This window comes from Lutzomyia longipalpis, chromosome 1 (assembly GCF_024334085.1).
Source record: "Lutzomyia longipalpis isolate SR_M1_2022 chromosome 1, ASM2433408v1".
In the NCBI taxonomy this organism is placed as follows: Eukaryota; Metazoa; Arthropoda; class Insecta; order Diptera; family Psychodidae; genus Lutzomyia; species Lutzomyia longipalpis.
In genome coordinates, this window is record NC_074707.1 from 38773597 (window position 1) to 38800676 (window position 27080).

Consider the following 27080-nt stretch of genomic DNA (forward strand, 5'->3'; position numbering starts at 1 on the left):
TTTGAAAAGTTATAAATAAAAATTTTTCAAAAAAAAAGTTGAATGTTTTAATATATTTTCTACGACACTGTAAAGCTCATAATTTTACAAGAAAAAGCTCTACATCCTTGTCCACAACTGCAAGAATTCATCAAGGACAACGCTTTGTCTGCAATAAAATGGCTCAACTGTGCCCCAACTAAAAGGTGTCTTTGCTACAGGAAATTGCCAATTTAAACTGAAGGAAGAAAAAGACGTTAAACTGCTGTAATTTCAATAAACTTTTATATCTCACAGATTTTTGAACAAATTACATTTTACTTTGGCAATTTATCTCGAAAGTTGTTGGTTCTTTTCTGCGTGAAACACCTTCGCTCACGCACTTTTCTCGTGTGTGCACACCTTCTGCAGAATGGCGTGGCCTTGTTTGCAGCCCCCGCGTGACGGAGGGGAGATAATGCACCAAAAAACAAAACTAATTGGGAATGCCTTCGTCAATCAGTCCACATATCGCCGTGTTGGAGTTTCATTCCCACAAACACGGGGAGAACAAAATTGGAATTACTATAGAAACTCGTAGGGCAGCCTACGAGTCCTTTACTTTGAGTATTCTGCTCGCTAAATAAATTAATTAAATTCTCACTAATTCTTTCTCATTCCTAAACATCCCTCTAAATCTCATTCCTTTTGTAAATCAAGAATATATAGTCTCTACGCTTCACTATTCTAATAATTTTTTTTCTTTCTCAAGAATACTTTTAGGGAAATTCAAAAACTTTTAATGGAGCAACGTAAGAATTGTTTCTTTTTTGTTAAAGATTTGAACACGCGACTCGATTCACATTTACACGGCGGTCTTTTCCACGCACTTTTCTTTCACTTTCGCCGCACAGCGTCTTAAGGTTTTAATTAATAAGTTCTTTTGTGGGATTATCACATTCTTAGATGCTTCTCTATAGATCACGATCAGGAGGAGCCCACAGTGGGGATCCACCGCGGTAGGACTATGTCAACCCAGCCGGGAGAAGGAGGCAGAGGAGTGCGAGAAGTAGATGGGATGGAAGCCAACGCATTCCGGAGCATTTTAGCTCATCACGTGGATACCAATTGGACGGTGGAGCCTCCTCACCGACCCTGCAGTGCTCCCCACGGCTGGCAAACTCCTCGCCGCAGACATCGCGACACGGTGGGCAGCGTAGGGCACCGCGGTGGAGCCAGCCACCCGCAAAGATGCGCACACTGATCTCCTGACCAGCGTGGAAGCACTCAAATGAGTAGTTTGCCACTTGAATGTGCAACCGCCCATCCTCGCAGCGGTAGTTGTAGCATCCTGAGCCCCAGTGCTGCCATTCCCGTGTCTGCCGACACGAGCGTTCCTCCCACATGGCGTCCGTGTGATCGAAGCACTTGGAATTCTCTCCATACGACTCCAGAGCGAAGTTCTTCTCGGGCTCTGGAAGACGAAGACAAAACCAGCATGATTCCAATACTCAAAGGAAAAACCTCTGCTTTAAAGAGGAAAAGCAACAGAAAAAAAACATTCGTCCTTTGAGGGAAAACCACTGAGGGGGAAAATTGTTCTCAGAGAAGAAAATTTAATAACCCCCATGCTCCCTTCCCGAAAGGAAAACTTTATTATTCAGGTAAATTAATGATTGGAGGCTTTGATTAAATTATATGTATAAGAAAGTTCTGAACTAGGGGTTCAACAGATTCATCTCGCAAAAACATCTTCTTATACACCGGGAGCTTTTTAATATATATCGTACTCCACGGAACAGGGTGTACTAGAAGTCTAATGGAAATTTTTAGAAATTAAGTGATGTAGTTTTTTTTTAAAATTATTTTAAAGATTTTAAGAGATAAGAAATAAAGAAATAAAGGAATTTATTGAGACGATTGTGACTGATTCAAGAAGAATTTTGCAAAAAAAAAACTTTTAAAGGATTTTTAATAAAATTGCAATTTGTCTTTAAAATCTTTATATATTTTTTTTAAAGAATAAGTTAATTCAATTCATTAATAAATATTCCCAAAATCTAAGAATTTCGTATATTTATATTAACCCTTAGAGGATTTGGCAGTCCAAAGTGGCCAATTCGACTTTTTTTCAATCGCCCCAGAATTAAAATCTATTTAACATTTCGTGATAAATTTTTCATCTGTGTAGTACATCCCTAGGGAAGTTTCATTACCGTAAAATGGGGTGTATAGGATCACTGGGGTGAATAGAATCAGCAATCTGGGAAAATCTTTGATCGTAAATTTTGACCAAAATATGTTTTTAAATTTTGAAATCATACCACCGAAAGAAACATTAGACTATATAGAGTTAGTTAGTGAAGATTAGAATTTTTTGCAAAAAAAATTTTCTTACATTTTTAAAATTTTTAAAAATGCTGTATTTTACCCTAAATCGGTTAACCCATAAAACTTTACTTGTTCTGAAAAGTACGAAAGTTCTAAAAGTATAATTCTACTGCCATTCAACGCTCTTTTTATTCAGGAAAAGAGATTAGTAAAGACATTTTATATAAAAAAATATTTTTTTCTATTCTTAGTGCTTTTTTGATTTCATGTTACTTAATTTAAAAATTTGGGGTGAATAGGATCACTAATTTTCATACTTCAAGGGGCTTCTAAAATGATTATTTGACTAATGTGCTAAAAAATGAGATAAGATATGAGATGTACAAGCAAGAAGAATGTTGAATCTGAAGATTTAGTCCTTTACCCTTAATCCTTTAACCCTTTAAGGACCGATTGAACGTTTTCGCAAATATCTCGATTTTGAAAATTTATTTTTTTAGCTAGTTAATCTTTATTTATTTAGCTAGAAATAATGCAGAACTATGTCTTAATGATCATTACACATTTTGAGATCACAAAAGAACATCCCCAAGGACTCACAGGATCAAGAAGGACGAAAAACTGAAAATTCCAAAGTTGAGATTTTTGGCCAAAAATGTTTTATTTGAGTTCAAACTTCCAAAATTTATTTACACGCCATTCCAGAATCTTTGTGGTCCTTAAGGGGTTAAGGACTAATGAAACATTTTCGGATCATAGCTTATTTTTGAAAATGGCGTAAGTTTAATCCTAAAGACTATAAGGATTTCAGCGGGTGCAATCAAAAGAATATAAATTTTTGGGATATCTTATGGTCCTTAAGGGTTAAACTCATGCCATTTTCGAAAACAAGCTATGATTAAAAATGTCGCCCTTCGATCCTTAACTGCCTAAGGATCGTAAGGACTCCAGAATGGCGTGAAAAAAAATATTTTGGAGATTCTTTTGAGTTCTAGTATGACATTTTTTACCAAAAATCCCGATTTTGAAATTTTCGGTTTTTCGTCCTTTTTAATACTCTTAGTCCTCAAGGATGTCCTTTTGTGATTTAAAAATGTTCAGTTGCTATTACAACTTAGTTCTCCATTATTTCTGGTTGAATAAATAATAAACTTGTCAAAATTAGGCATTTTCAAAAACGAGCTATGGGACGATAACGTTTTATTGGTCCTTAAACGATTAAGGATCACCAATTCGCTCAAAGCCTGGCTAAACTGGTTAAAAATTAAATTGACATTAACTAAAAATGATTTTTCTTACAATAATTAGTGATTTTCCACGTAAAAATCGCAAATAAAATAGGTGATCCCATTCACCCCAAGGTGGGGTGAATAGAATCAGGACTATTTTTTTTAAATTAACGAAAAGGAGCACCATGCGGTGAAAAAGTGAAATAGTATCCTCAAAGTAGAAGGAGAGACCCATAAATTCGCTTTTATTTCATAGGTCTAGCTCAAATAGTTTTTTAGTTACAGCCTCTCAAAGTTGAAAACTGATTCTATTCACCCCATTTTACGGTACTTCAATATCGTCGAAATAAAACTAGGAAAAATATTTTCTTTCGAAAGAAAATCAAGGTCAAACTTTTGAGGTTAGAAACCTCGATCCTACAAAAGTTAAAAGATTTCTTTCAATGCTTTCAAGCCTTTAATTTCGTGTAAACAGAAAAACATGAAATTTTAACCCTTTTGTGCCCAGTTCAAAAATTTTTAATTCTTTTTAGCCTATAAAAATAGTTCCGAAACCTAGAAAAATTATCCATAAAAAAGACATTTTTAGATTTAATTAATTTCATCATACAAAATTTCGTTAGAAATTAGTTGTTTTTTTTTTAATAAACTTGGTAAAGTTCTTTAAGCTCAAAATTTTCTACGAAAAGTTATTTTTATCACAATCTTCACTGAAGAATAGTTGATACACCCTGTTCATTAATAACTTTTTATACGCGTATGAATTTTTAAAAGCTCAGTTATTAAATTAAAACTTCCATTTCACCTTTTATTATGTAGTCTATCCGACGGATTCTCCTGAGAATCCCTATTTTGGCGGTTAATCTCATCAATCTCACCCCCATACGAATATTCCCAAAAAAATCATTAATTTTCCCACCTGACCGGTCATTTCTGATTTTTATTATTATTTATCTTCATTCTCAGTCCAAGAACAAGGAAAAAGAAATTAAATCCGATTTCTTGACAGGAAGTCCTACTTGAGAGAAAGTCAGGAGGAAAAAACTTTTTCTTTGTTCTAGAAAATTAGGTGAGTTTGAAGAGCTTCAGAGAGAGTTCATTTTGGAAAATCAGTGCGTAAAACAAGAGGAGGAAGGAGAAATTAATTTTGCGATACTTTTTGTTGTCTCGAAGCTCCTTGACTTTCGAGCTTTTCAAGTATTACATATATCACTCCTAAAAAGTCATCAACTTGGAAACTTCTCGTATGAATTGATCTGTGTGTGGAAATGCTGAAGAGTACTTTATGTATGTTAAGGGGATAGGAGGTTAGCAAAAAGTTAGGAAAAGCTGTGGGAGGTCTCCTTACTTGGGTTATTGTCTTCAAATTGACACTGTGAACCTCTGACGGTGACATTTTTGCTTCTCCACGTGAATTCCTGGATGTACGGGCAGTGATCTGCGAGTGACACGGATCCACCGTAGTACTCTTCCTCCCCCGGCAGCACATGGGCAATACTATCAAAGTTCTGCAAGAAGACCCATCATCGTTAACCCATTCATGCTCAAGTTTCCGATAAATTAGGCCAAAATTCACTCACCTGGTACTCTTTGGGCAGTGGATAGTCGTGCCTAATTAAATTACACAAGGCCACTGAATTCCTATCGTCGGTGCACTCCGTCTGAAGTGGATCCCTCTTCACTTTCGAACAGAATGGATGAATCGTGCGACCTCTGCAAAGACCCATCATTTTTCCATACATTATCTCATTATGCTACACTCATGTATTCCGCGGCAACACAATTGCACATTCAAGGTCCATTTGCATGAAAGAAATTTTTGTGGTCGCGCAATAAGGAACACACAGCAAGATGACAAAAAAAAGCAACGATGTGAATTAAATTAAAGCGGCAATGGGGCACAAAATTTACAACATTTAGGAATTCATCCGGTGCGATGGTAAATAATTCATATGAGAAGAGGCATTTAAAAACTATTTCTCCCGCGTAAAATGAAGCAAAACGTGGATAAGTGGACAATAAAAATGTAAATGGACGTTATGCAGTGTTTGTACAAATTCTCTTTATTGCGCTTGTTTAACATATTTACCTACACCTCTAAATGGTAATTTTTAAATGAAAAAAAAAAGTTGGCCTTTTAAGTGCAAAAGAAGATGGTAAATAGATGGCGCTATCAATTTGACAATTATTTTTATTGACGTATTAGAAAAAGAAATGTCAAACGAGGTTCTGTCAAAATTCAAAGGGAACATGAAACTATTTCAACGAAACAGAAACTTACGAAACCAGAAAAAAAAACTTTGTAAAACTGGAAAATCATAAAATAATTCAATGGAAAAGGGAAAATAAAAAAAAACATTGCGTAGAACGTGAAAAATCTGAAGTAATTTTGACAGAACACGAGAAACCGGAAGAAATCATTTAAAAAATTATTATCAGATTCTGCCGAACGCTCGGAACATAAGAAACTCAAAGAAAAGCAAAAAATGCAATAAAAGCGGAACTATGTAGCTCTGAGGGACAAAAGATATAAGAAAATATGCTGCAGAATGTATGAAGAAAATTTAGATCTGAGGAACTAGAAAAATCCATAGAACGTGGAAAATTTGAAAAAAATTAGAAAGGAACAATAACTGTTCAGGGAAACATGAGAAACCAGAAAAAAATTCGCGTAATGTAAAAAATTGGACACTATCTTCGGGAAACCTGAGAAACCAAAAGAAAGGAATATCGCAGAATATTAAAAAAAAATCTGCATTAGCTTTGAAAAATCAGTTTAGCGAAACACAAGAAATTAGAACATACATTTCGAAAAAACGTGAAATATTTAAAAAGGATCTTTATGGATTATTCATTACAGATTACGTTAAAGTCAATTTCCGAGTGATAGAACGAAATTTAACTTGTTAAAAATCAAGAAAAATTTTAGCAAAACAATAATTCTGTAATCAATGCTAATTTTAATCTAATCTGGAAAATTAATGAAAAAAGAATATACCGTAAAATGGGGTGAATAGAATCAGTTTTCAACTTTGAGAGGCTGTAACTAAAAAACTATTTGAGCTAGACCTATGAAATAAAAGCGAAATTATGGGTCTTTCCTTCTACTTTAAGGATACTATTTCACTTTTTCACCGCACGGTGCTCCTTTTCGTTAATTTAAAAAAAATAGTCCTGATTCTATTCACCCCACCTTGGGGTGAATGGGATCACCTATTTTATTTGCGATTTTTACGTGGAAAATCACTAAATATTGTAAGAAAAATCATTTTTAGTTAATGTCAATTTAATTTTTAATCAGTTTAGCCAGGCTTTGAGCGAATTGGTGATCCTTAATCGCTTAAGGACCAATAAAACGTTATCGTCCCATAGCTCGTTTTTGAAAATGCCTAATTTTGACAAGTTAATTATTTATTCACCCAGAAATAATGGAGAACTAAGTTTTAATGGCAACTGAACATTTTTAAATCACAAAAGGACATCCTTGAGGACCAAGAGCATTAAAAAGGACGAAAAACCAAAAATTCCAAAATCGGGATTTTTAGTAAAAAAAAAGTCATACTAGAACTCAAAAGAATCTCCAAAATATTTTTTTTTCACGCCATTCTGGAGTCCTTACGATCCTTAGGCAGTTAAGGATCGAAGGGCGACATTTTTAATCATAGCTTTTTTCGAAAATGGCATGAGTTTATCCCTTAAGGACCATAAGATGTCCCCAAAATTTATGTTCTTTTTATTGCAACCGCTGAAATTCTTATAGTCTTTAGGGTTAAACTTACGCCATTTTCAAAAATAAGCTATGATCCGAAAATGTTCCATTAGTCCTTAACCCCTTAAGGACCACAAAGATTCTGGAATGGCGTGTAAATAAATTTTGGAAGTTTGAACTCAAATAAGACATTTTTGGCCAAAAATCTCAACTTTGGAATTTTCAGTTTTTCGTCCTTCTTGATCCTGTGAGTCCTTGGGGATGTTCTTTTGTGATCTCAAAATATTCAGTGACCAATAGTACATAGTTCTGCATTATTTCTAGCTAAATAAATAAAGATTAACTAGCTAAAAAAAGAAATTTTCAAAATCGAGATATTTGCGAAAACGTTCAATCGGTCCTAAAAGGGTTAAAGGATTAAGGGTTAAGGGCTAAATCTTCAGATTCAATATTCTTCTTGCTTGTACATCTCATATCTTATCTAATTTTTTAGCACATTCGTCAAATAATCATTTTAGAAGCCCCTTGAAGTATGCAAATTAGTGATCCTATTCACCCCAAATTTTTAAATTAAGTGACATGAAATCAAAAAAGCTCAAAAAAAAGGAAAAATAATTTTTTATATAAAATGTCTTTACTAATCTCTTTTCTTGGATAAAAAGATCATTGAATGGCAGTAGAATTATATTTTTAGAACTTTCGTACTTTTCAGAACAAGTAAAGTTTTATGGGTCAACCAATTTAGGGTAAAATACAGCATTTTTTAAAATTTAATAAATGCAAGAAAAAATTTTTTGAAAAAAATTCTAATCTTCACTAACTAACTCTATATAGTCTAATGATTCTTTCGGTGGTATGATTTCAAAATTTAAAAACATATTTTGGTCAAAATTTACAATTAAAGATTTTCCCAGATTGCTGATTCTATTCACCCCAGTGATCCTATACACCCCATTTTACGGTAATCTTTTAGTATTAATGTGAAAAATCTGCTTATTGAACTAGAAAAATAAATTAAGGCAAATTCTTTTTTAAACCATTCTGTAATTAATTAAAATCGTTAAATATTTTAAAGCGAATATTCTAATATCATTTTTTTCCATTAAAATCCTAAACTTCTGATATTAAAGTAGAAAATCTGTCAAATACTTAAAAAGAAACAATTAAGTTTTTCTTCAATTTGTTCATTAATTTAATAGATCAAAATTAAGAAAATTTTAAGGGAATTTTCTATAAATAATTGTTTATAGAATAAAGAGCGTAAGAGGCAAAATAAAACCCCTAAAATCTCATTCAAGGTAGAAAAAAGCTCCCTAATTATTGTTGATCCGTAAAAGGTAAGTCTAAAAATAAAAATTCTTGAAAATTATACATCTTCAACGACGATTCGAAATTAGCAAAAGCTTTCTCATTAATTTGCGTGAGAACCCTTGTAAAGGAAAATATTTATGTTTCTTTGTATAAATGCCAAAGTTTAAGAAATCCCCAACTCACAACATACTTCTCAGAGTCTAATGCAGAAATACGAAAAACCCCTTCCAGAAGTTTTTGCCATAAAAAGCCTTCTTCAGTCAATAAAATAAAATAAACAGCGAAGAGAGACAATTTTGCAACAACTGGCTCATTGACAACCAATTGAGCATCATTGGGTTATTTCTTTCTATTTTCCTCAAATAGATTCCTCTCCTCCTCTGACGCTCTGATTGAGATCTTCAAATGGGATGAGGTTTTCTTCTTGCCTCTAAGCGACACGACATCCACACCAGACAGCGAGTCACGATTGGAATTTCTCACTTTGCCAAAAAAGGTGCAAGAAAAAAAGGATTGGAGGGACTGTTGGCTGTTAAAACAAATACGCGACTATGTGCTGAAAACGTCGGAGAATTTTTGCAACGTAAAAAAGTCTCTTAAAATTGTGTCTCTGAAACACTTTCGGGGCTTTCAATTGTTAATTTCTCAGAGGCGGTGCTAAAATGCAAATAAAAGGGAAAAGCTCGCACGCGGAGTACACGAAAAAATTGAGATTCAAACATAATAAAAAAAACTTCTTCAGGGTACGAAAAAAGAACATACAGACTGCACGATTAAAAGGTTGATTTCATGCAAATTACTCCTCTGACAACATACCGAAATGCTTCACTGGTTCCCGAGGAAAGTGATTCGCTGCGATGCCCAGAGGAATAAGAAAAAAAAAGTCATAATTTTCGTGTTAGGAAATCAATGAGGAGAAGCCCTCGTTCAGGGTGAAGGCGTAAAAGGGTTAATTAAATCATATGCTAAACTCTTTTTTCCCACCATAAACTTCAAGAAAAATTAATGCTGTTTATGCTAAAAATATATGTAAATCAAAAGGGGGCGCGAAACTTACTTTGCGTGATTCATCGCAATCCAATCTTTGCAGCTTCGCATGGCAAAATTGCACCCCAAGTTCCGGCCCCACGTGAGTGGTGACGCCATGCTATAATTGGCTTTGTACCACCCTGAGTCCTCCATCAGTGCCAGCGTTATCCTCGAGAAGACGGGTGATTGTGTATGTGTCCCCGTCATTGCCTCATTCTGCAAAACCAATGGTTTTGGGACACATTTAGGCATATAAAAGGGAAATTGTTCTATTTATCTCCTATACGCTTGTTCTTAGCACAAGCTCAGAATTGAAAGGTTTCGTAGATTAGAGATAAAGTTTAGTCTCTAAGAGTTTGTTAAAGATTAATAAAAAATCGAGATTTGAAGCTTTTTTTTAAAGATATTCTTTAAGAGCTTTTAACTTAAAAACTTTGATTGATAAGAAGTTAATGATGAGAAGAAAATTTTACCAAATCAAAAGAATTTTTGTAAAATTTTGACAATTTTTTTTAAAATAATAGATAATCCGAGTTAAATAAATTTTTGGCTATAATTTTCTTAGGCTTTTATGACCTAGTTATTGTTAGAAAATCTATTTTATTTTAAGCATAATTAAAGAAATATTTTTAAAAAAATTACAATACAAAAGATTTTGAAAATAATCTTATTAAAAAGAGCCCAAGTAAACAAAGAATCTCTAAAAATTAATTTAATCTTTATTTAGAAAATCCACCCATAAAAGTATTCAACTCTAGTAATTTGCTTACTAATTAAGCATGGAAATACACTCACCTCGAATATCCGCTTTTCCCAGTGGGTTAGTGCCGTTCCCTCGCCCCCCTGATCCTCCAGCTCAGCTCCCTCGAGAGCACTGCAATTGAAGTGCTTCCTGGCTTCCGCCACCACCCTCGGTGTCACCATCATGTCAATAGCACGCCTAATATGCCCCCCACGGACAGCCCAATGGTCGCGTACGACCCGCCTAATTGTACTGTTGCTCCACTGATGAATTTGGAGCTTCTCGTTGAGATAGGGCTTCCCCGTGTCCGGCTTCCTCGGTGTCCTCGGGTTACCCTTCTCGTCCCTGAAGAAAGCATATAAGCTCACGGAGAAGCCCAGTGCATGGAGGATTTCGTGCTTAACGGTCGACAGGAGTGTCTGCAACTCCTGTGGCTTTGTACTGATACTCATTGGGCAGAGATTTGCATGACCAGCAATTGGTCTATCGAGGGCTGCTTCCTGCTGGCAGTGCGCCGCATAGGCCACCGTTAGGCCCTTGTGGCAACGCTCAGTCTGGCGTGCGGAAACGTAGAAAATAAAATCCGTATCCGCAATTCCTGGGCCAGCCACTGACCCCAGTGCCTCTCGACAATCCTGCCCCGTGGCATTGCACGTCCGACAGACGTCAAGATGTTTTTCAGGGACTGCCACCTCACCGCACATTGTTGTTGACTTGCACGAATCTATGCAATATGTCAGGGAATTTTTCACGAAAACCTGACTACTCTCGCATTTCCTGCAGAATGTAACACACCACACCACAACGGATTAATGGATTTAAAGGAAAAATTATGCTGAAGAGACGTTGAAACGTGAGAAATATCCCAAGACGTGGTTTACACTGAGAAAAGGCATAAAATGTTGAGGAAGGAACAAGAGGAAAATAGTTTAAATTGGAGCTTTTTCACTTGACTTGAAAGGAATTTATGAATTCGCTTCAAATTTATTTATAAAATTTTTTTTTGAAGGAAAACTCCTGTGAAACAAGACAATTTATTCCCTCTCTTAAAATAAAAAAAAATATCTACAATTTCCTTTTATTTGTATTTAAAAGATTCGAAAATTTTAAATTATATACAATTGAGCTTTTTGGAAGCTTCATAAAGTCAATACGAACTAAATGCTCAACTTAAGTAGATAATATAGTCAAAAAAATTTTTTCTTCATTCAAAAGCTTTGAAATTTGAAAACTATATGTATGTCTATTGAGCTTCTTGTAATAAAATTAATTACATAATATAGTAAAAAATTAATTAAAAAAGAAACTTTTTAAGAGCAAAAATGTAATTAAAAAGAAGAATAATGAGAATAATTGACTTTTTAATCCTTTGACGACCATTTGAACATTTTTGTACAATTTCTAAACTTTCAAATGCTTTTCCTTAAGAAAAATGATTTCAATTAATTCAGGATTGAAATTAGATGTTTCTTGGACACCTTAAATAAAAAACTAAAATTATTTTTTTCGAGCTCAATTTATTCTTAAAGAACCTTAAAGTCTTTAAGGTGTAAAAATAAGTAATATATTAAAATAGAAATTGTCATTCAAATATCTTCAATTGACAAAATACAATTTTATGCAGAAAATTGAATTTCAAACTAATCGGAAAAATTACAAAGCTCCGAGGGAAAACTTTCTTCAACCAGCAAGTTGCTTTTCTTTAAAACTTTTCCTCTATAAAAGGAAAATATTTTGCAGAAAATAGGCAAATGTTTGGAATAATCTAACACAAAACCACGTTTGGAAACTTTCTCAAAATCAATTTCTGTGTGTTTATATTAAAGTTTGGGGGCTGGAGGGAGTTTAGGAGGAGTTAGGTAAAACATAAGTCTATGGGAGCCTGAAATCTGTCACACACTCTATGTGAGATAAACAAAATTAAACGCACTTTGAGTGCAATTAAGGAGAAAATTGACCACCCACCTATTTAACCTAATGACTTGCTTCGTCCCCCGCACCATGAGTGCCTTCTCCCAAAAATGCACAGCTTCTGGCAGAATGATTGTCTATAGAGGCGGAGAGAGAAATTTCAATATAATATATTGGCGCTTGGCGCTTAGATAAGCTGTATATAAATAATTTGCATATAATAAATTTTATGGCAGCACAGCAGCTGTGTAGGTATGTATGAAAAATTTATTGAGAGCACGTTATATTCTTGCAAGAAAAAAAAAACATCGTACTTACATTAACTAATTCAAATTTATCTTCGTCCAGTCTAAAAACGGACTCATCGTATGTGATGGTCATCCGGAGGGGCTGATCCAGGCTCCGCTTCCGGATTATGTGTGCTGGCTCAATGTGGGCGCCGTGAATAACCTGAAAATAGAGATATGGTGGTAATTGCATTTTGCTGCACATCTTCTCCAACTAATCTTTTGCTTTCATTTCATCTCTTTCTGCTTTTGTAGTTATCTGGGCATTCGAGATGCGATACCGCGCACGAGTTTCATGTTAAATTGCACACACGCGCCCCACTATTATTTCACATCTGGCAGAGATTTATGACGGAAATGTTTATTCTGCCGATTAATTAGCATTTTGAAATATACCCTGTAATTGACAATACTGATCCATATTTCAATCACATTTCCCTCCACACAGAGGCCACACGCTGCGTCTCAATTTGCAAAGATAATTTTTGGCGCTTCAAGTTTGAGCTTTTCCCGAGATTACTGAAATAATATCATGGCGTCTTTGGAGTAAGCCATATAACATGCAATGTTGAGTTTAATAATTTTATCGCAAAGCTGCCGGATTTATCAACATCAACAACTTATACACGAGAGGGGATTTCATGAGGCCGACAATGGAATAGTAATTCTCACTTTGTACGATGTCATGGAATGGTGACATAAATTTAAAATATATGTACTCTACAGCCTCCAATGGTAGATAAGTCCATTTTAATCTCACTTGTTATTCCGCATTTATAGAAATTGTAATCTAAAGTTTAAAGTCAATTTTCCGACTTGAATAGCAGATAATATCTTTTTCCCAATTTTTAACATCTTGTTTAATCTTCTCAAGGGGCGTTTATCTGAATGAAAAAATGTACAAATATTCGGGTATTTTATAAGAAAATATTTTATGGATTTAAGAAATTTTCAAGGAAAATTCAGCGACCAAGAAACCTTTGACATCTTTAGATTTTGTACTGAAATTTCAAGATTTCAAGCGAATTTCAAGGGTTTCTTCGTCACTGAATAAGGATCATTATCCGAATTATTAAGGAAAACTTCGTGTAGGAAGTCCTTAAACTTATCCTCTAATAGAATGTTTTAAGCTTTTGAGTTAAAGATCCGGGCGTATTAAATTAAAACGGATAAATCAGGGATAAAATGTACAAAATGCAATTAAAATTTATGAAAAGAACTAAAGCAACAAAATCAGAAAATGACGCAAAGTTGTTACATTCATATCTTCATGTACATGCGCTAGGCTGGTGTATATATTTAGGCGATAGTAGAAATATCCAAAATTCTCTCATGACGAATGCAGAGAGATCGAAAGATCGGTGGTGGAGATTTTTGGGCTATCGCTAGTTCTTGTGTGAGTAATCATCCTTCTTCTGGATTCAGCTCTCCTAGCTGCAACACATCATCTCAACATCTCCGCGTTTAATTAAAATCTCTTTTTTGATAAATTATTGAAGTGTAAAATTAAAGTAGAGTCATTTCTTTCAAATTAAATTTATAATAAAGTATTTTCTTTTTAAATTAAAAATAAATAAAACAGTGTAAAGTAAATTCCTTTTAAGTCCAAATTATAATTTTTCTCTTTTTTATATTAAAGTGAGGTTTAAGTTAAAATTTTCTTTTTAATTAAATCCCCCAAATTGTACGATATTTTCCTCTCAAAAACTCCCGGTGTGCGATCTCTTTGGAGATCTGGCGCCCTTACAAAAAAAGCACACCGGCAGGTAAGTGTATATAACAAGCTGGCCGAAAAGAGCTGGATAAAGAGGACATCGTTACAAAGTAATACTTAAATTTATTAATTTGAGGGAAACTATTCATAAAATAGTCCTCTATTTGTCTTCTATGTCTTCTATATAATTTTTATTTATTTATTTTTTAATTTAAGTCTCAAAAAAATTTTTAAGAAACATCTCATTAAAGGTTTACAGACCCAACAATCTAGCCTTATTTTTCAATTTAATCTTGAATAATGTTTCGAATATTCCCTGGATAATATCCCCTTGAGTGGGCCTGGGGTGCAGTGGATAGAGCGCTTGAGTGCGCATCCAAAGGTCGCCGGTTCGAATACAGAACCCGGCAACGCGCCCCATCCGCCAACGTGCAATTAGATCACGTTGACCGGTTGGATCAGGAGATTGATACACTCCTATCTGTAAAATGGCCCACACGTGGTAGTATCTAGCAAGGCCTCCCACTACTTCTCCGCAAGGAGAACAACCACATCATATAGGGCGGCCGGCCCTGTTCCTATATGGGACGTAGCGCCAAAATATATATTTTTTTTAATTTTAATATCCCCTTGACTCTTGCTCTACAAACTTCCGATTTCCTGATTAAAATATGCAAAGAAAAGTTTATGAAATCCCGGAATTCCTTAGAAAATTAAAACTGAAATGTTTAAAATTCTATTCATCCAGAAAATGTTCAAATGAAAACATTCAAAAAAGTTTTTGCATTAAAAATGCGAAAAGCTCAAATAACTCCCAAATCATCCCCTTTTTCGGCATCTGAATAATTTGATAAATTGATTTCTCTGGATGTGTAAACAGCACATCCCATGGATCTCATGCCAATCTCCGTCAAAACCATCGAATTTTGCATATTCCCCAACACAAGATTTCAATCACAGACTCCCAAATGCATCATTTGGATGATTTTCAAGTTGCGATGTGGTTTAGACATTCCTATGAATTCAATGCGAATATTTTGCAACCGTGTGTACAAAAAAAAAATGAAGGAAAATCACAAATTCTCTGTTGCAATGCCACGGTTTCGTCTGCAAAAATCGCAGGTGGGAGAAAAATTGTACAAAAGAATTTTTACGTGTATTGTAATGTCTCTTGTGCACGAATTCGCTCATTTGGAGGTATATTTTGTGCGCATTTGACGAAATTATGAGGGATTTCCTAATTGAATGGGGCAATGGCTTTGCACTTGTATGTATGAAGCATTATGAAGAGATAGAATTTTTTTTGTAAATACATAAAACATTTTTTAACACAGTCTTTTCATTTTCTCTCATAACTCCCCCAAAAAGCGAAACTCTGAAGGTCGCCAAAAGCTGTACAAAAGGGTAAACCACACGCGGCTTTTTAGCAAAGGTATGACAGTGAAAAACAGCTACATATAACAAAAGTATAGTGATATATTTCAATTATTCAGTGTTTATGTGGCAAGTTGAATTAAAAATCATTTTCAGTGTGTACCTATACCTTTATTCCGACAGAGAGGAAGGAAAATTTATACACGAGCCGTGTAATTTCTCACGTTCACTTTCAATTGTGGCAATTTTTTGCCCCATTGGAATTCTCTGTGGCACCTCTCGCGTTCTATTTTGTCGCTGTTTTGTAGCAGAGAAATCCAATATTGAACACCCAATCGGGACAATTTTCCACGAAATTGGTTTAATTTTCAATTTAATTGCACATTTTGTGCGTTTGCCAGTAATGAGATAAATTTTCGGGTTAATTTTTATGTCATAAAGAATTTTTTTTCGGCGCTCGTGCCTCAATTGATCAGTCATCTGTGAGAAGATCTTTCAACACACAACCATTGTTGCTGTGAAAATTGGTGAGAATTGCGAAAAATTGGACAAATTAAGCATTGTCATCTGAAATTGAGCAAACAATGATATCTATTTTGGTGTAAATAAATCATTTCAAACTCGTCATGCTCATCAAAATAATTAACAAACTGTGAAAAGGGGCAGATAATATTTATATCATTTGGATGTAATGAAAAATTTTGCGGTAATAAAAAGTAAATTTATTTTGTTATCGTTGTAAAAATAAATAAGTTTGATACTAAAATCCGAATTATCTGTAACATACAGCTGTATTAGCTGTACATTGCAATTCAGCATAAAACATAGAATTTCATCTATGTATTTGGAGTCAGAGATTGAATCTCTTTCCGTTACAGAGCCTCAATTGCCAGAAATTTCCAGTAATTTCCAAGAGATTGATTTAGATAGCCAATAACGAGCGTTGTGTAAGTAATCTGGTGGAAAAAACTAATGAATAAATTCAGCTAGAGGAAAATCGGGAATATAACTTCATGAATTTGCGGCAATTGGGGCAAACCATCTATGACGTGAATAACCAATTTGTATGGGCAATTAAATGGAAAAATCTTTCGATTAGACATTGAGAGAGGAGCAGGCAAAAAGAGGAAATTGAAAGAAGATTCAATCACTTTGAGATCACTTTAGGAAAAGCAATTTAAGGTTGCTCTCGTTGCGGATTGATGGAGGCATATAGTTGGAGTTTAATTCATTCCGCTTTAGGGGGTGCAAAAGTCAAATGGATTAATTGGTGCATTTTCCAGCCCCCGTCAAAATGACCTCACTTTGAATTCATGAACTTTTGCAAGAGAGCAAGAAATTGGCAATAAAGTGTGAGAGACGGGGCAATTTAGCATTTCAAGTTCTTTTTCATTGAACATTGATGCAATGTTTGATGTAGAAAATTCATTGCAGACTCCGGTATTATGTAATTTTTTGCACCATTTGTATTTGCATTTCACTACCGTGGAGCAAAAATTAAAAATTCAAACCAATTTTCGCAAAAATTATCTCTAAATAAATTTTCCCAGCAAGAGGAAGTGAGTTTAAGAAATTGTTTGCAATGCCGCAAACCGCCAAAGAAGTTTGAATTCGTGTGCAAAATGTATATAAAGTGAATTTAGTGCAACGAGTTTGCATGCGCTTTTGCCTCGAAGAATCACTCCGTGGTAAATTCCACTTTGAATCACTTTTGCGGCGTCACCTACTTTCTTCTTCTCTTGTTAGCAACATCCATTGCAATTCAATGCCCGGCAGCAATTTCCCGGAAAAAAAGGTGATCAAACCTCCTACATAAAGATCGCCCATTGCCAATTTCACACCTAAAATTTCACCTTTCAACCTTATAAAGTATTTATGGGTACTTCCCACGATTCATGTGGGATGAAAAATGGGCAGAAAAATTAATTAGTTGCGCTACTTCATGCTTCACTAAATAGCCAAGGAAATTCGGTGCGGGCTTATCAGTGAAATGAGCCTTGCAATCTCCCTGTGTGAAGAAGTTTACGACTTTGGGGAAAGTGATGAATCAAACCCAAATTAACTGTGTGAGATTTTTCTTTAATAGCCCACATGAGTTCATAATTTTTATGCTCTTTTTGGCGTCATAATTTTGCATTTAAATTACATTGTAAAAAATTTGCAGTTTAATATAAAATACAAAATTTTATTTTCTTCCTTTCAGTTGTTCCAAAATGAAAATAAAAACTTCTGTATTAAATAAAGTCTCAAAATGTGCGTGAATTAATTTAATTTCACATGCGGGTGGTGCCTGAAAAGAGCAACTGAACTGAACCATTTTGTAGCCTAAAATCCTTGAGTGTTATTCATATTCAAATGGAGCATCGGCCCGCCCTTTCTCCTAACACAGTATTCATGCAAAGAAGCATTTAAAGTGATTCTCAAGACACCTCACAATCAATTGAAACACTAAAATGAACATGAATCACGCTAAATTGAGATGAGGTTTATTATTGAAATCACATTCACTCCCATCTAGCACCATGAGAAGCCAATTGAAGACATTCTTCCATGTGCTTTCAACACCAAAATACTCCAACAGAGACACACCAAGAATAATTAAAACATTTTGATGAATATCACTCATTAGCATTACCGCATCTTTATTCAAAGGGAAACGAAGGCTATCGTTTGAATTAAATTTCCGTTCTTATGCTAATGTTTTGGCGGGAGGGAAGAGGCGAATGAAGAAATCACTTTGGATGAGTGAAAATACAAATTGACTTTCCCCAAAAACAGCCCCTCAAGAGCCTTTGGTGGTCATTGTTCTTGTTCCCAGATTAATTCTATCTCCAACTTCGGCCCCAAAATTCAATTAATGGCTTTGAATTATTCCACACAATTTATTCAGGGTAGAAGAGCAAAATATTATTCTGAAAGAAAGCTGCCTGGAAATCTCTGTACTATCTTGCAAACGAGATTAAGTAGAAAGAGCAGAAAGAACAAATCTTTTTTGCATGTTCTTAGAGCATTCTAAAAGAGGAATTATTCTTGGTGACCTCGGCAGCGATAGGCGTGGAGAATTTTATCGCTAATACAGCCGTAAGGTAGCATTAAATAATGAGGGGAATACAGATGGAAAATTATTTGTGTTTGAATAAATTATTTTAAATATTATTTTTATTTTAAATTATATCATGAAATTTCGATCGAAAGTCTCAAAAATTTTCTAATTCCAGACAAACCATAATTTAAGAATTTTACATTTATAAAGCATAAAAACTATATTAATTTTTCTTGCAAATATTTTCCAAAACATTAAATTTTCTACCAGATGAGTTCCCCTTGAAACCATTAACGGCCAAAAGAACCCACAAATTTTTCCATAATAAATTTATAATGGTAAAAGTTAATCCGGAGGACCGAAGAAATTTTTTCTTCCAACTTCCTTTCCTTGAATTTGATTATAAAGATAATCTTTTAATAGCCTTCCATTATGTTAGCATAAAAAATTCAATATTAGATGATTAGCTTTATTAATTTTCTTACAAAGAAAATGCGTGAGATTTTTTTTCTTTGCAATAATTGAGGGGGATGTTTGTGTTTGATCAAATTAATTTAATTGGTATTAAATCATGCCAGACGTTCCCTCTCACTGTTAGCATTGCACACGTTTTATTGAATTACGACTGTCCACTGACATTTATGATGCTTATAAAATGTCACCTAAAGCACTCCTTCTCACCATGTGAAGATGATTTACCCAGACGTATTAGCATAAATGAAAGAGGACGAATCACGTACATAGAATTTAGGAAGCAAAACACGAGGATTTATGTTGAATCCCATGCACTTCTTTTTCGGGGCACTAAAATGGCTATTTTATGATTCAGCTTTTGCTGAATTTTTTTCTTCTCTTTTCTTGGGTCACATTTCAACCATCTGTCGTGTGTGTAAAGGTGAGCAGCACAAGACATTATTGCTACCACACCATCATTAAGTGGCAGTTGGTTATGTTGCAAATTTTTAATATTGTGTAAAATTCATAAATATAATTCCAATAAAATTGACTAAAGGAGTTTCACATCCTTTCCCCCGGCCGAACAAAGTGAGAGGAAAGTTTGAATTGCATTTTGATTATCAACAATAGAGAAGGTATTCAGGAAGGTACTTAGGGGGAGTGAGGAAATTAGTAGGAGTAACTTTCGATAAGCAATTAAATCGTGCTCTGAATACCTTATAGGCTTTGTTCATGAATCTATAAACTGACTGAGCACAAAGCTGTGAACCCCCAAACCCCAGAGGGGTGTTGTAGTGGGTGAAAAGCATGTTTGAGACTCTCATAAAAAATCCATTCTCGAAGAGGTGATACATTGCCGTAGGCACGTGAATGCGACTAAATTCGTCACCTCAAGTGTCAACCTTAAGGCAGATTTAGGGCTCAAGGGAAAACTTTTTTCTGGTTCCATTTGCCACGTGGGGGAAATAACGTGGAAAAGGGGGTGTATGTTGAACAAAAAGAACACAACAGTAGATAACACTTCTTGTTTGCAGATTTTCACGACAATTTTCTTCTTATTTCAATCCTTCTTTATTCTTTTCTTTTCATATAGAACTGCTGAGGGGGTTTTCTCATGGACAGCTATTGCTATTGAGTCAAGTGCAGAAAAAAAAGAAAATAAAAAAAATTTAAGATGAAAACCCCTCAAAGTTTTAACTGAAAACTTTTGTTGACAAAGTTTTAATTAAAATATGAACATTCATGAGTAAGATGGTCAGAAAATTAATACCTACAATTTTTCAATTTTCTTGTTTTTTGTGATCAAATGAAAATAAATTTTAATGTTCAAGCATCGAAATAAGAAAAGCAATTATCGATTCCTTTTAATACATTCTTCTCTTCAATTGATAACGAATCTTTTCTTGAACATTTTGCCCCATAAGAAAACAATCTGCCATAATTTACAAGCCTACCTTCCACACCATTTTCCTTTTATATTCAATGAGAAAAGAAATACTCCGGATTCTTTCCCACTGTTTCCGTGTCTTTTCACAGACACTTTCCGCTCAATCTCTGCCATTCACAAAAATTATTGCCACATTGCGCAAGTTTATCTCTTCGTCTGCCAATGTACTGCGACAAGTTTATTAACACCATAAAATGATGATCATTCACATTCTTGACTACAATTTCCCTCAAAGTTCCCGCGTTGAGATATCTTTGCACGAAGTAGAGCCTCTCAAATCGCAAAAATGCTTTTTCTCTTCAAGAAAGTTTATTTAATCTTGAATTTATAACGAAAATTCAAAAGCAATGGCAAAGAGCGAGAGTGTTGCAAGAAACCCATAGAGAATGGAATTGAATCCCTCATTGTACCCACCCAACCCATCATCCACTTGGGCTATTTTGATGATTATTTTAGCTTAAGTTTATCATGTTTCACCCATCATTACACACCATAGGATCACCTTACATAATTATTAATAATTGCTTTGTACATACCTCCTGCCTTATGTAATACATGCAAGTATATGTAGTTCATCAAAATATTGTTACAATTGAAATCGATTCTCGGCATGAGCCCTCAATCCGCCCAATATTTGCGCAGAAATCGGCCTCAGCCAACAATGCTGCATTGTGTGCCATTATTTTCGTGATCTCCAGTCACGTTACAATATAAACTTGTGCTCACGAGAAAAATCACAAAGAAAGTGAGAAGAAAAAAAAAGGCCCACAAGCCAATATTTTTTTTTGTAACTCAAAATTATATACACCGTGTTTACACACAGTGTAATTAATTAAATATTTGATGAGTTTTTCATGAATGAATTTTCCTTGGAAAGTTTCACGTGTAATCGAGAGAAAACTTTTTAAGCCACGTTCCCTACCTTATTTTTTTCATAGAGATTAAGTGTTAACAAAACTCTGTTGACATTATTTTGAATCCATTAATGCGCATCTTTAGGCAACGAGATAAAAAGTAAATATTAGGAAATTGCAATTCCTATATTTATTTCATGTCTTATGATCAGTCATGTCTTCAAGGGTGTTTCGCTTTTTTATTTGTTAACGAGGTAAATTGTCGCTTCGCTCCAATTTACCTCGCCCCGCTTCGCGGGGATTTGTTGCGCTTCGCGCAAATTTTAAAGAAGATAAATTGTGAAAGTTTAAAGGTAGATTAGGGCGATTAGGGCCACTTATCAATCCCAAAAGAAAAAACTTGCAAAGAGAAGAAATCATTTTCATACAACATTTCGGGCACCAAATTCAAAAATTCGCAAAAACTGCATGAGAGTTATATGGGGGCTACCCGAAGGGGGGCTTTGGGGGGAAAATGAATACGGCCACTCGAAAGCGCCTGTTATAAGGAGCCTCTGTACCAAATTTCATCGCGATCGGTCAAACGGTGTAGATTTGTATAGCTGTACAGACACGAAGATTACCAACAAACAGACCTTTCTTTATTATATAGATGGATTTATTCAGATGGCTTTTCAAATAAATCATTCGTTAAGTGATTAAAGAAATCCAAAGTATATTGAAAACAAGTTGTGATTTATTTTATTGGTATTTTTCCTTAATTTTTTCATTTAACTTTTGAAGCAATTCTATGTACACATTCTACTCACGTCACGGTCGTAAACGTCACGTTATGCTATTATGTAGTGTTAGATGCAGCGTGACGTTATGTTTGCTAACGTGATAGGAAGAGGGTTATTTTTAGAGCCTTCTAGACGGAAATATAAGGATCTTGAGGGATTCTTAGTCACACTGGGATTACTTAAAGTTAAAGATTATTCTTTGAGGATTTGATAAATTCGTAATATTTTGAGAATTATTCTTTAAGAAAAGTGGAAGGAACAAATGTACTTAACATAGTTACATATATTTGAATACGTCAAGATAAGAATATCCTATTATTTACAGCGCTTAAACCTATATCCGGACAACCTTCAGGGGATGCCAAAGAAATCTTTTAACACTCCTTTAGTTAAATTTTTATCTGGGCAATCTTCCATCCCCTTGAGGCTTTTTTCTTTAAAGGAAAATGTAAGACAGGAACGTAGCTAGGACGAACGTTAAGGTGCCTGAACACACCAAAAATTTCAGGCTTTCTTTACAAGCCAAAGGAAATTATTTTCATGCTAAAAGATGCATTAAAAAATTAGAAAGAAAGAATTTAAATGTTATAAAATTTATTAGGCGAAAGAAAATAACGACAAGCATTTAAAAGAAACGTCAAACTAGGTATTGAAAAAAAAAATTGTCAAACGTTTCGAAAAAAATGTCAATTCATTATAATTTAAATGTCTTTAAGTTTAATAAACCCAATTTACTTCCTTGAATAGACACTACGCCCCTGATATGGGAAATTCTATTTTCCCCTATTCCTTCTTCTTGTTCTTCGTGTGTGCCTGGAGGACCTGTAGGCAAAATTAAATATTCACCCTAAAAAAAAATACTCAAAAATGGGTTAAACAAACCCACCTACGCACACATCACCAAATTTTAAAACTGAATAATAAATATTTTTCAGAAAAAAAATTCCCACGATATCTTTGGCAATTTAAGTGGAGATTAATGTATTGAAATTAATTCAAATGTAATTTTACGACAAAAGTGATTAAAAAATCGTCTGCATGAGCGCGATATGGGTTCTTTTGCTCCCATCAGTGTCGATAACAATACAAAAGGTAATTTTCCCAGTGAAAAACACTTTGTGAAAAAAATGCATTAATGAGTAGTCAATGAAATTGCATAAGTACATAGCAAAAGTGTTCACATAATTTCTTTCTTTCTCCCATTACTCAATGTTGGAAAAAAGTGGGCAAAAATGCCAGGGAAATGATGAAGGAAAAATTGGCATTTATTGCGAATACGGTGAGTTTATCAATCGGATGGTAAATAACTTTTACTTTTTTTTTCCATCATCATCATTCGCGCGTCTTTTCTCTTACGGCGTTTGATGGCTATTGTGCGTTACTCTCGGGAGAGATATTTTGAACCCAGTATTTTTTTATTATTATTTATCTAGCGTCTATTTGCCAAAAGCTAATGTCTTCAATTTGTCAAGTGAATGAAGAATGCTTTTCACTTTCATACGCATCAATGTTACTTCATTTTTCATCACACCCGAGGAGTGTATTGACTTTCAGTGTTGGAAAACAAGTCTCATCATCTCGATGGTACCCGCGCAACCCAACCATCATCAGCATCTTTGACCACTCTCTGTAGCTCTGCGTATTTCAACACATTGAATTTCTTTTTGCTCTAGCTCTCTTTTTATTGTTGGCACACTCGAGACAAAAAGAAATTATATCACGATCTCGTACACTCGTGCTGCAAAATCTTAATCTAGTTAATGAAATTCATTCTTACAAATGAAGCTCATCCTCGCACAACTCTCTTGTGGTTTACACCATGCTTTTGCACATCTTGCAAGCTCTTCTCTCTGATTTTTTTTGTTCACTTCTTATTTGCCAACACGGCGTGAGCTTCTTTTCTTTTCTATGCATTGAAACTTTATTAAAGAAGTGAGTGCAAGACCCACTTTTTGGCCTGCGAACCCTGTTAAGAGTTCCATAAGCAAAAACTAATCTATTGCACAAAGTATATTTGCTTTGGGATCTCAATTTTAAATTTGCCTTGGACGTTCATCTCGTATGTTTTACTTGCACGATGAAGAAAAAAAGATTTGGTTATATCAGAGTTAATTTTCTGCTGAGAATTTCGTCAAGTATACGGATTTTTTGCCAACTCTTTTACACCTTTTGCTGATTATTCGGCGCAAATCAGATAATTTCTTTAAAATTTGATGGTATTTTTTATTGATTTCGCGGAGTTTAAGACAATCAATGCAATTTGAAGGCAATGCTGACGCATTAATTGCCTGTTGAGCAATAATTTGAGCATTGAACATCCGCTCGAAGAGAATTAATTTCATGAATCTTCCTGAAGTTTTTTCTTTCTTTCTTCAATGTCCAAAACACTTATAATTTTTTCTGGGAGAAAGTATCTCTAAAGTTCCGCGGATAAAAATGCAAATTAAATTGGAATTTCACGTGAAAAGCACAATTATCCAAATAAATTATGCTCTCAAGCAATCAATATTAAAAGTTTTGCTCCAAAGGAGATTGTCTAATTTATTTCTTAATAAAATCAAACCATAATATACTGCAAAAGATAAGCTTAAGAAAAAATTATTGCTTATGCGAAAATATGAAAAAAGTGGGGGAATTAGAGGTCAGAAAAAAAGCATTAAATAGTGAGCAAAAAATACCATAGAAATGAGACTTGAAGAGGAGAGAGAAAAAAAAGTGAAAATTTCTTTGTACCGCTTGAGTTACTTGATGCTACCCAAGATGCTATCCAATGATGATATAAGAGAATCGTCCAACACAAATCATCATTCCAAAGACAAATTCCTCGAAAAAGAAAATCCAAATTCTTTCACATTCTTCCTCATATTGCAAACTTTTCTTTTCCATTTGCGGGAAATCACTTGTATATGTGAAGGCATTTTTCTTATGCTCACACAGGGAAATATTTTCAATTTTCCCGTGTGATTGTAGCTGCGGTGTTGCCTGGCAATGTGCACTGTGGGGTGATTAAACTGTGTGAGAGCAAAGAAATAATCACACGAATCTCTTTTGGCTGAAGGAAAATTATTTAAAGAATTTTCGACGTTGGTTGTTCTTTAGAAAACTTGTCCTACTTTCCTTTCAGATTTTCTTCAGGTGAGAAATTGAAGCTAAAACCAATTAAATCAGCAATGTTTTACGAATTCGTCATAAAAATCAACTTAAGATCTTCATGAATTAATTCTTGATTAAAAATGATGTTTATTCACAAGAACTTTCGATAAAAAATCTCTCTAGAAGAATCTTCAAATCTTAAAAATTAACAAATAATTCTTGATAATTTTTTAACTTAAAATTGAACCACAATTTCCCCACCTTGTGGTAGTTTCTTTCTTTCGCTCCATGAGCTCCAAATCATGGGGAAAATTGTGAAGAATTGCACATGAGCTGGAGACAAAGAACATTACAATTTTACAATCTAAATTGCAAATAAATCCCGTTCAAGCTCTCATATGCATTTATTAAGATGTGGAGCTGCTTGGTGCTGCAGTGGAATAAAAGCCAAATAGCTCATTATGCAAATACAGAGAGCCCCATAAAGCTCATGTTTAACCATCATTTCACTTGAGGAATGTTTCCTCCCACAAACACGCCCATGGCTAATTAAAGTTCCACCAAAGAGGTGCTTTAACTGGAGAATTTCTTAGTTCTAAGACGCATTTTATAGGGTTCTTTTCATTCTCTTTGCTTTTCCCTATCTTGACCACAAAAATAAAATTGTTTACGTTTCCCTGGGGGGATAAGGAGAAAAAAAAAAGAATAGAAAAAAAATCTCACAGTCCCGCGACAATTCTCATTTTTTTCTCGTCCCTTTCCCATATCGAATTTCTCCTTGAACCAATTTCAGATTAACTTTCCTCGGCAAAAGGCACGAAGAAATGTGTCACAAAATTCCGTGACTAATTTCGTTTGTTCCATTTTTCATCGACACTGGGAAAGAAAGTTCCATTAACAAAGGAAATTTACATAAGAACTTACTTATAAAAGTGCGCGGCAAAAAGGTTCCTTCCCCCCCAACGGGAATACAACGAAAGTAAGAAGTGAGATGACTTTTATAAATTTTAAACTTCTTAGGTAATTCATTGCCAGATTTATAAACTCACATTTGCTTCCTTTCTCCGGAAATTTCAGCACATAATTCACCTCTCAAGTCAATCTCCTTTGCATGTCAGGGTGGAATGACACTCGAAAGGCGCAACATTATTGCTCTCTTGGTAATAGAAATTTGCAGATCAACAGAGCTTTTTTTTTTGCATTTTCGCAATCCATTCATCAAAGCCACATTGGAGTGTTTGTGAATCAAAAGGAAACCTCAATTGGAAATTTATTGGTTAAAGATGGGCTACATAGGTCATTTGCATTTTGACAACCACACCACAAAATGATTAGCAGGACTTATGCAATTAATTTGAAATCCCAAAAGCTCAGACATGCAAGGCTTTTATGCTGAAAATTTATCAAATTAAAGGGAGAAAATTTCATTTTGAGGTTTATGTGCGTATATATGGGGATTATACTCTGTGGCATTTCTGAAGGGAAAATGTGGGTTTGCAAATGAAATTTAGATGTAGAAAATCCATCTTTTTGAATGATTATGTTCAAAGGAGAAGCTTTGCCTGAGATTTACAGAGGGGATATGTAAGAGCTAGTCTTTAGAGGCCTAAGCTATCCCACTCAAGCACTTCAAGAGAGAGATACTTGACTTATATTTATGTATTAATGATGCTTTGGGTGAACATTTGTGATTTTCTCTGATTTTCTCAAGCACGAAATGAGCTTATTTTGTGGAGTTTACTAAAGGCAAAAAGTTATCCAAGATACTTAAATTGTGTAGCCAAATCTTCAGTTACCATAAGAAAATTAA

General features: G+C 34.5%; 1 protein-coding gene across 2 annotated transcripts in view; it reads right to left on the reverse strand.

Moving 5' to 3' along the window:
• Positions 1-242: 242 nt before the first annotated feature.
• LOC129787234 (leishmanolysin-like peptidase) overlaps positions 243-27080 on the reverse strand; it is a 50214-nt gene continuing 23376 nt past the window's right edge. The window contains exons 2-9 of one of the 2 annotated variants that reach the window (XM_055822640.1): positions 12539-12670; positions 12275-12357; positions 10363-11086; positions 9596-9783; positions 9355-9390; positions 5099-5231; positions 4867-5026; positions 243-1432 (exon numbers count right to left, since the gene is read on the reverse strand). In XM_055822640.1, the coding sequence (XP_055678615.1) occupies positions 984-1432; positions 4867-5026; positions 5099-5231; positions 9355-9390; positions 9596-9783; positions 10363-11086; positions 12275-12357; positions 12539-12670 (1905 nt within the window). In that variant the 3' untranslated portion in view covers positions 243-983. The remainder of the gene's footprint in view (positions 1433-4866; positions 5027-5098; positions 5232-9354; positions 9391-9595; positions 9784-10362; positions 11087-12274; positions 12358-12538; positions 12671-27080) is intronic. The other variant, XM_055822641.1, reaches the window with a different exon arrangement.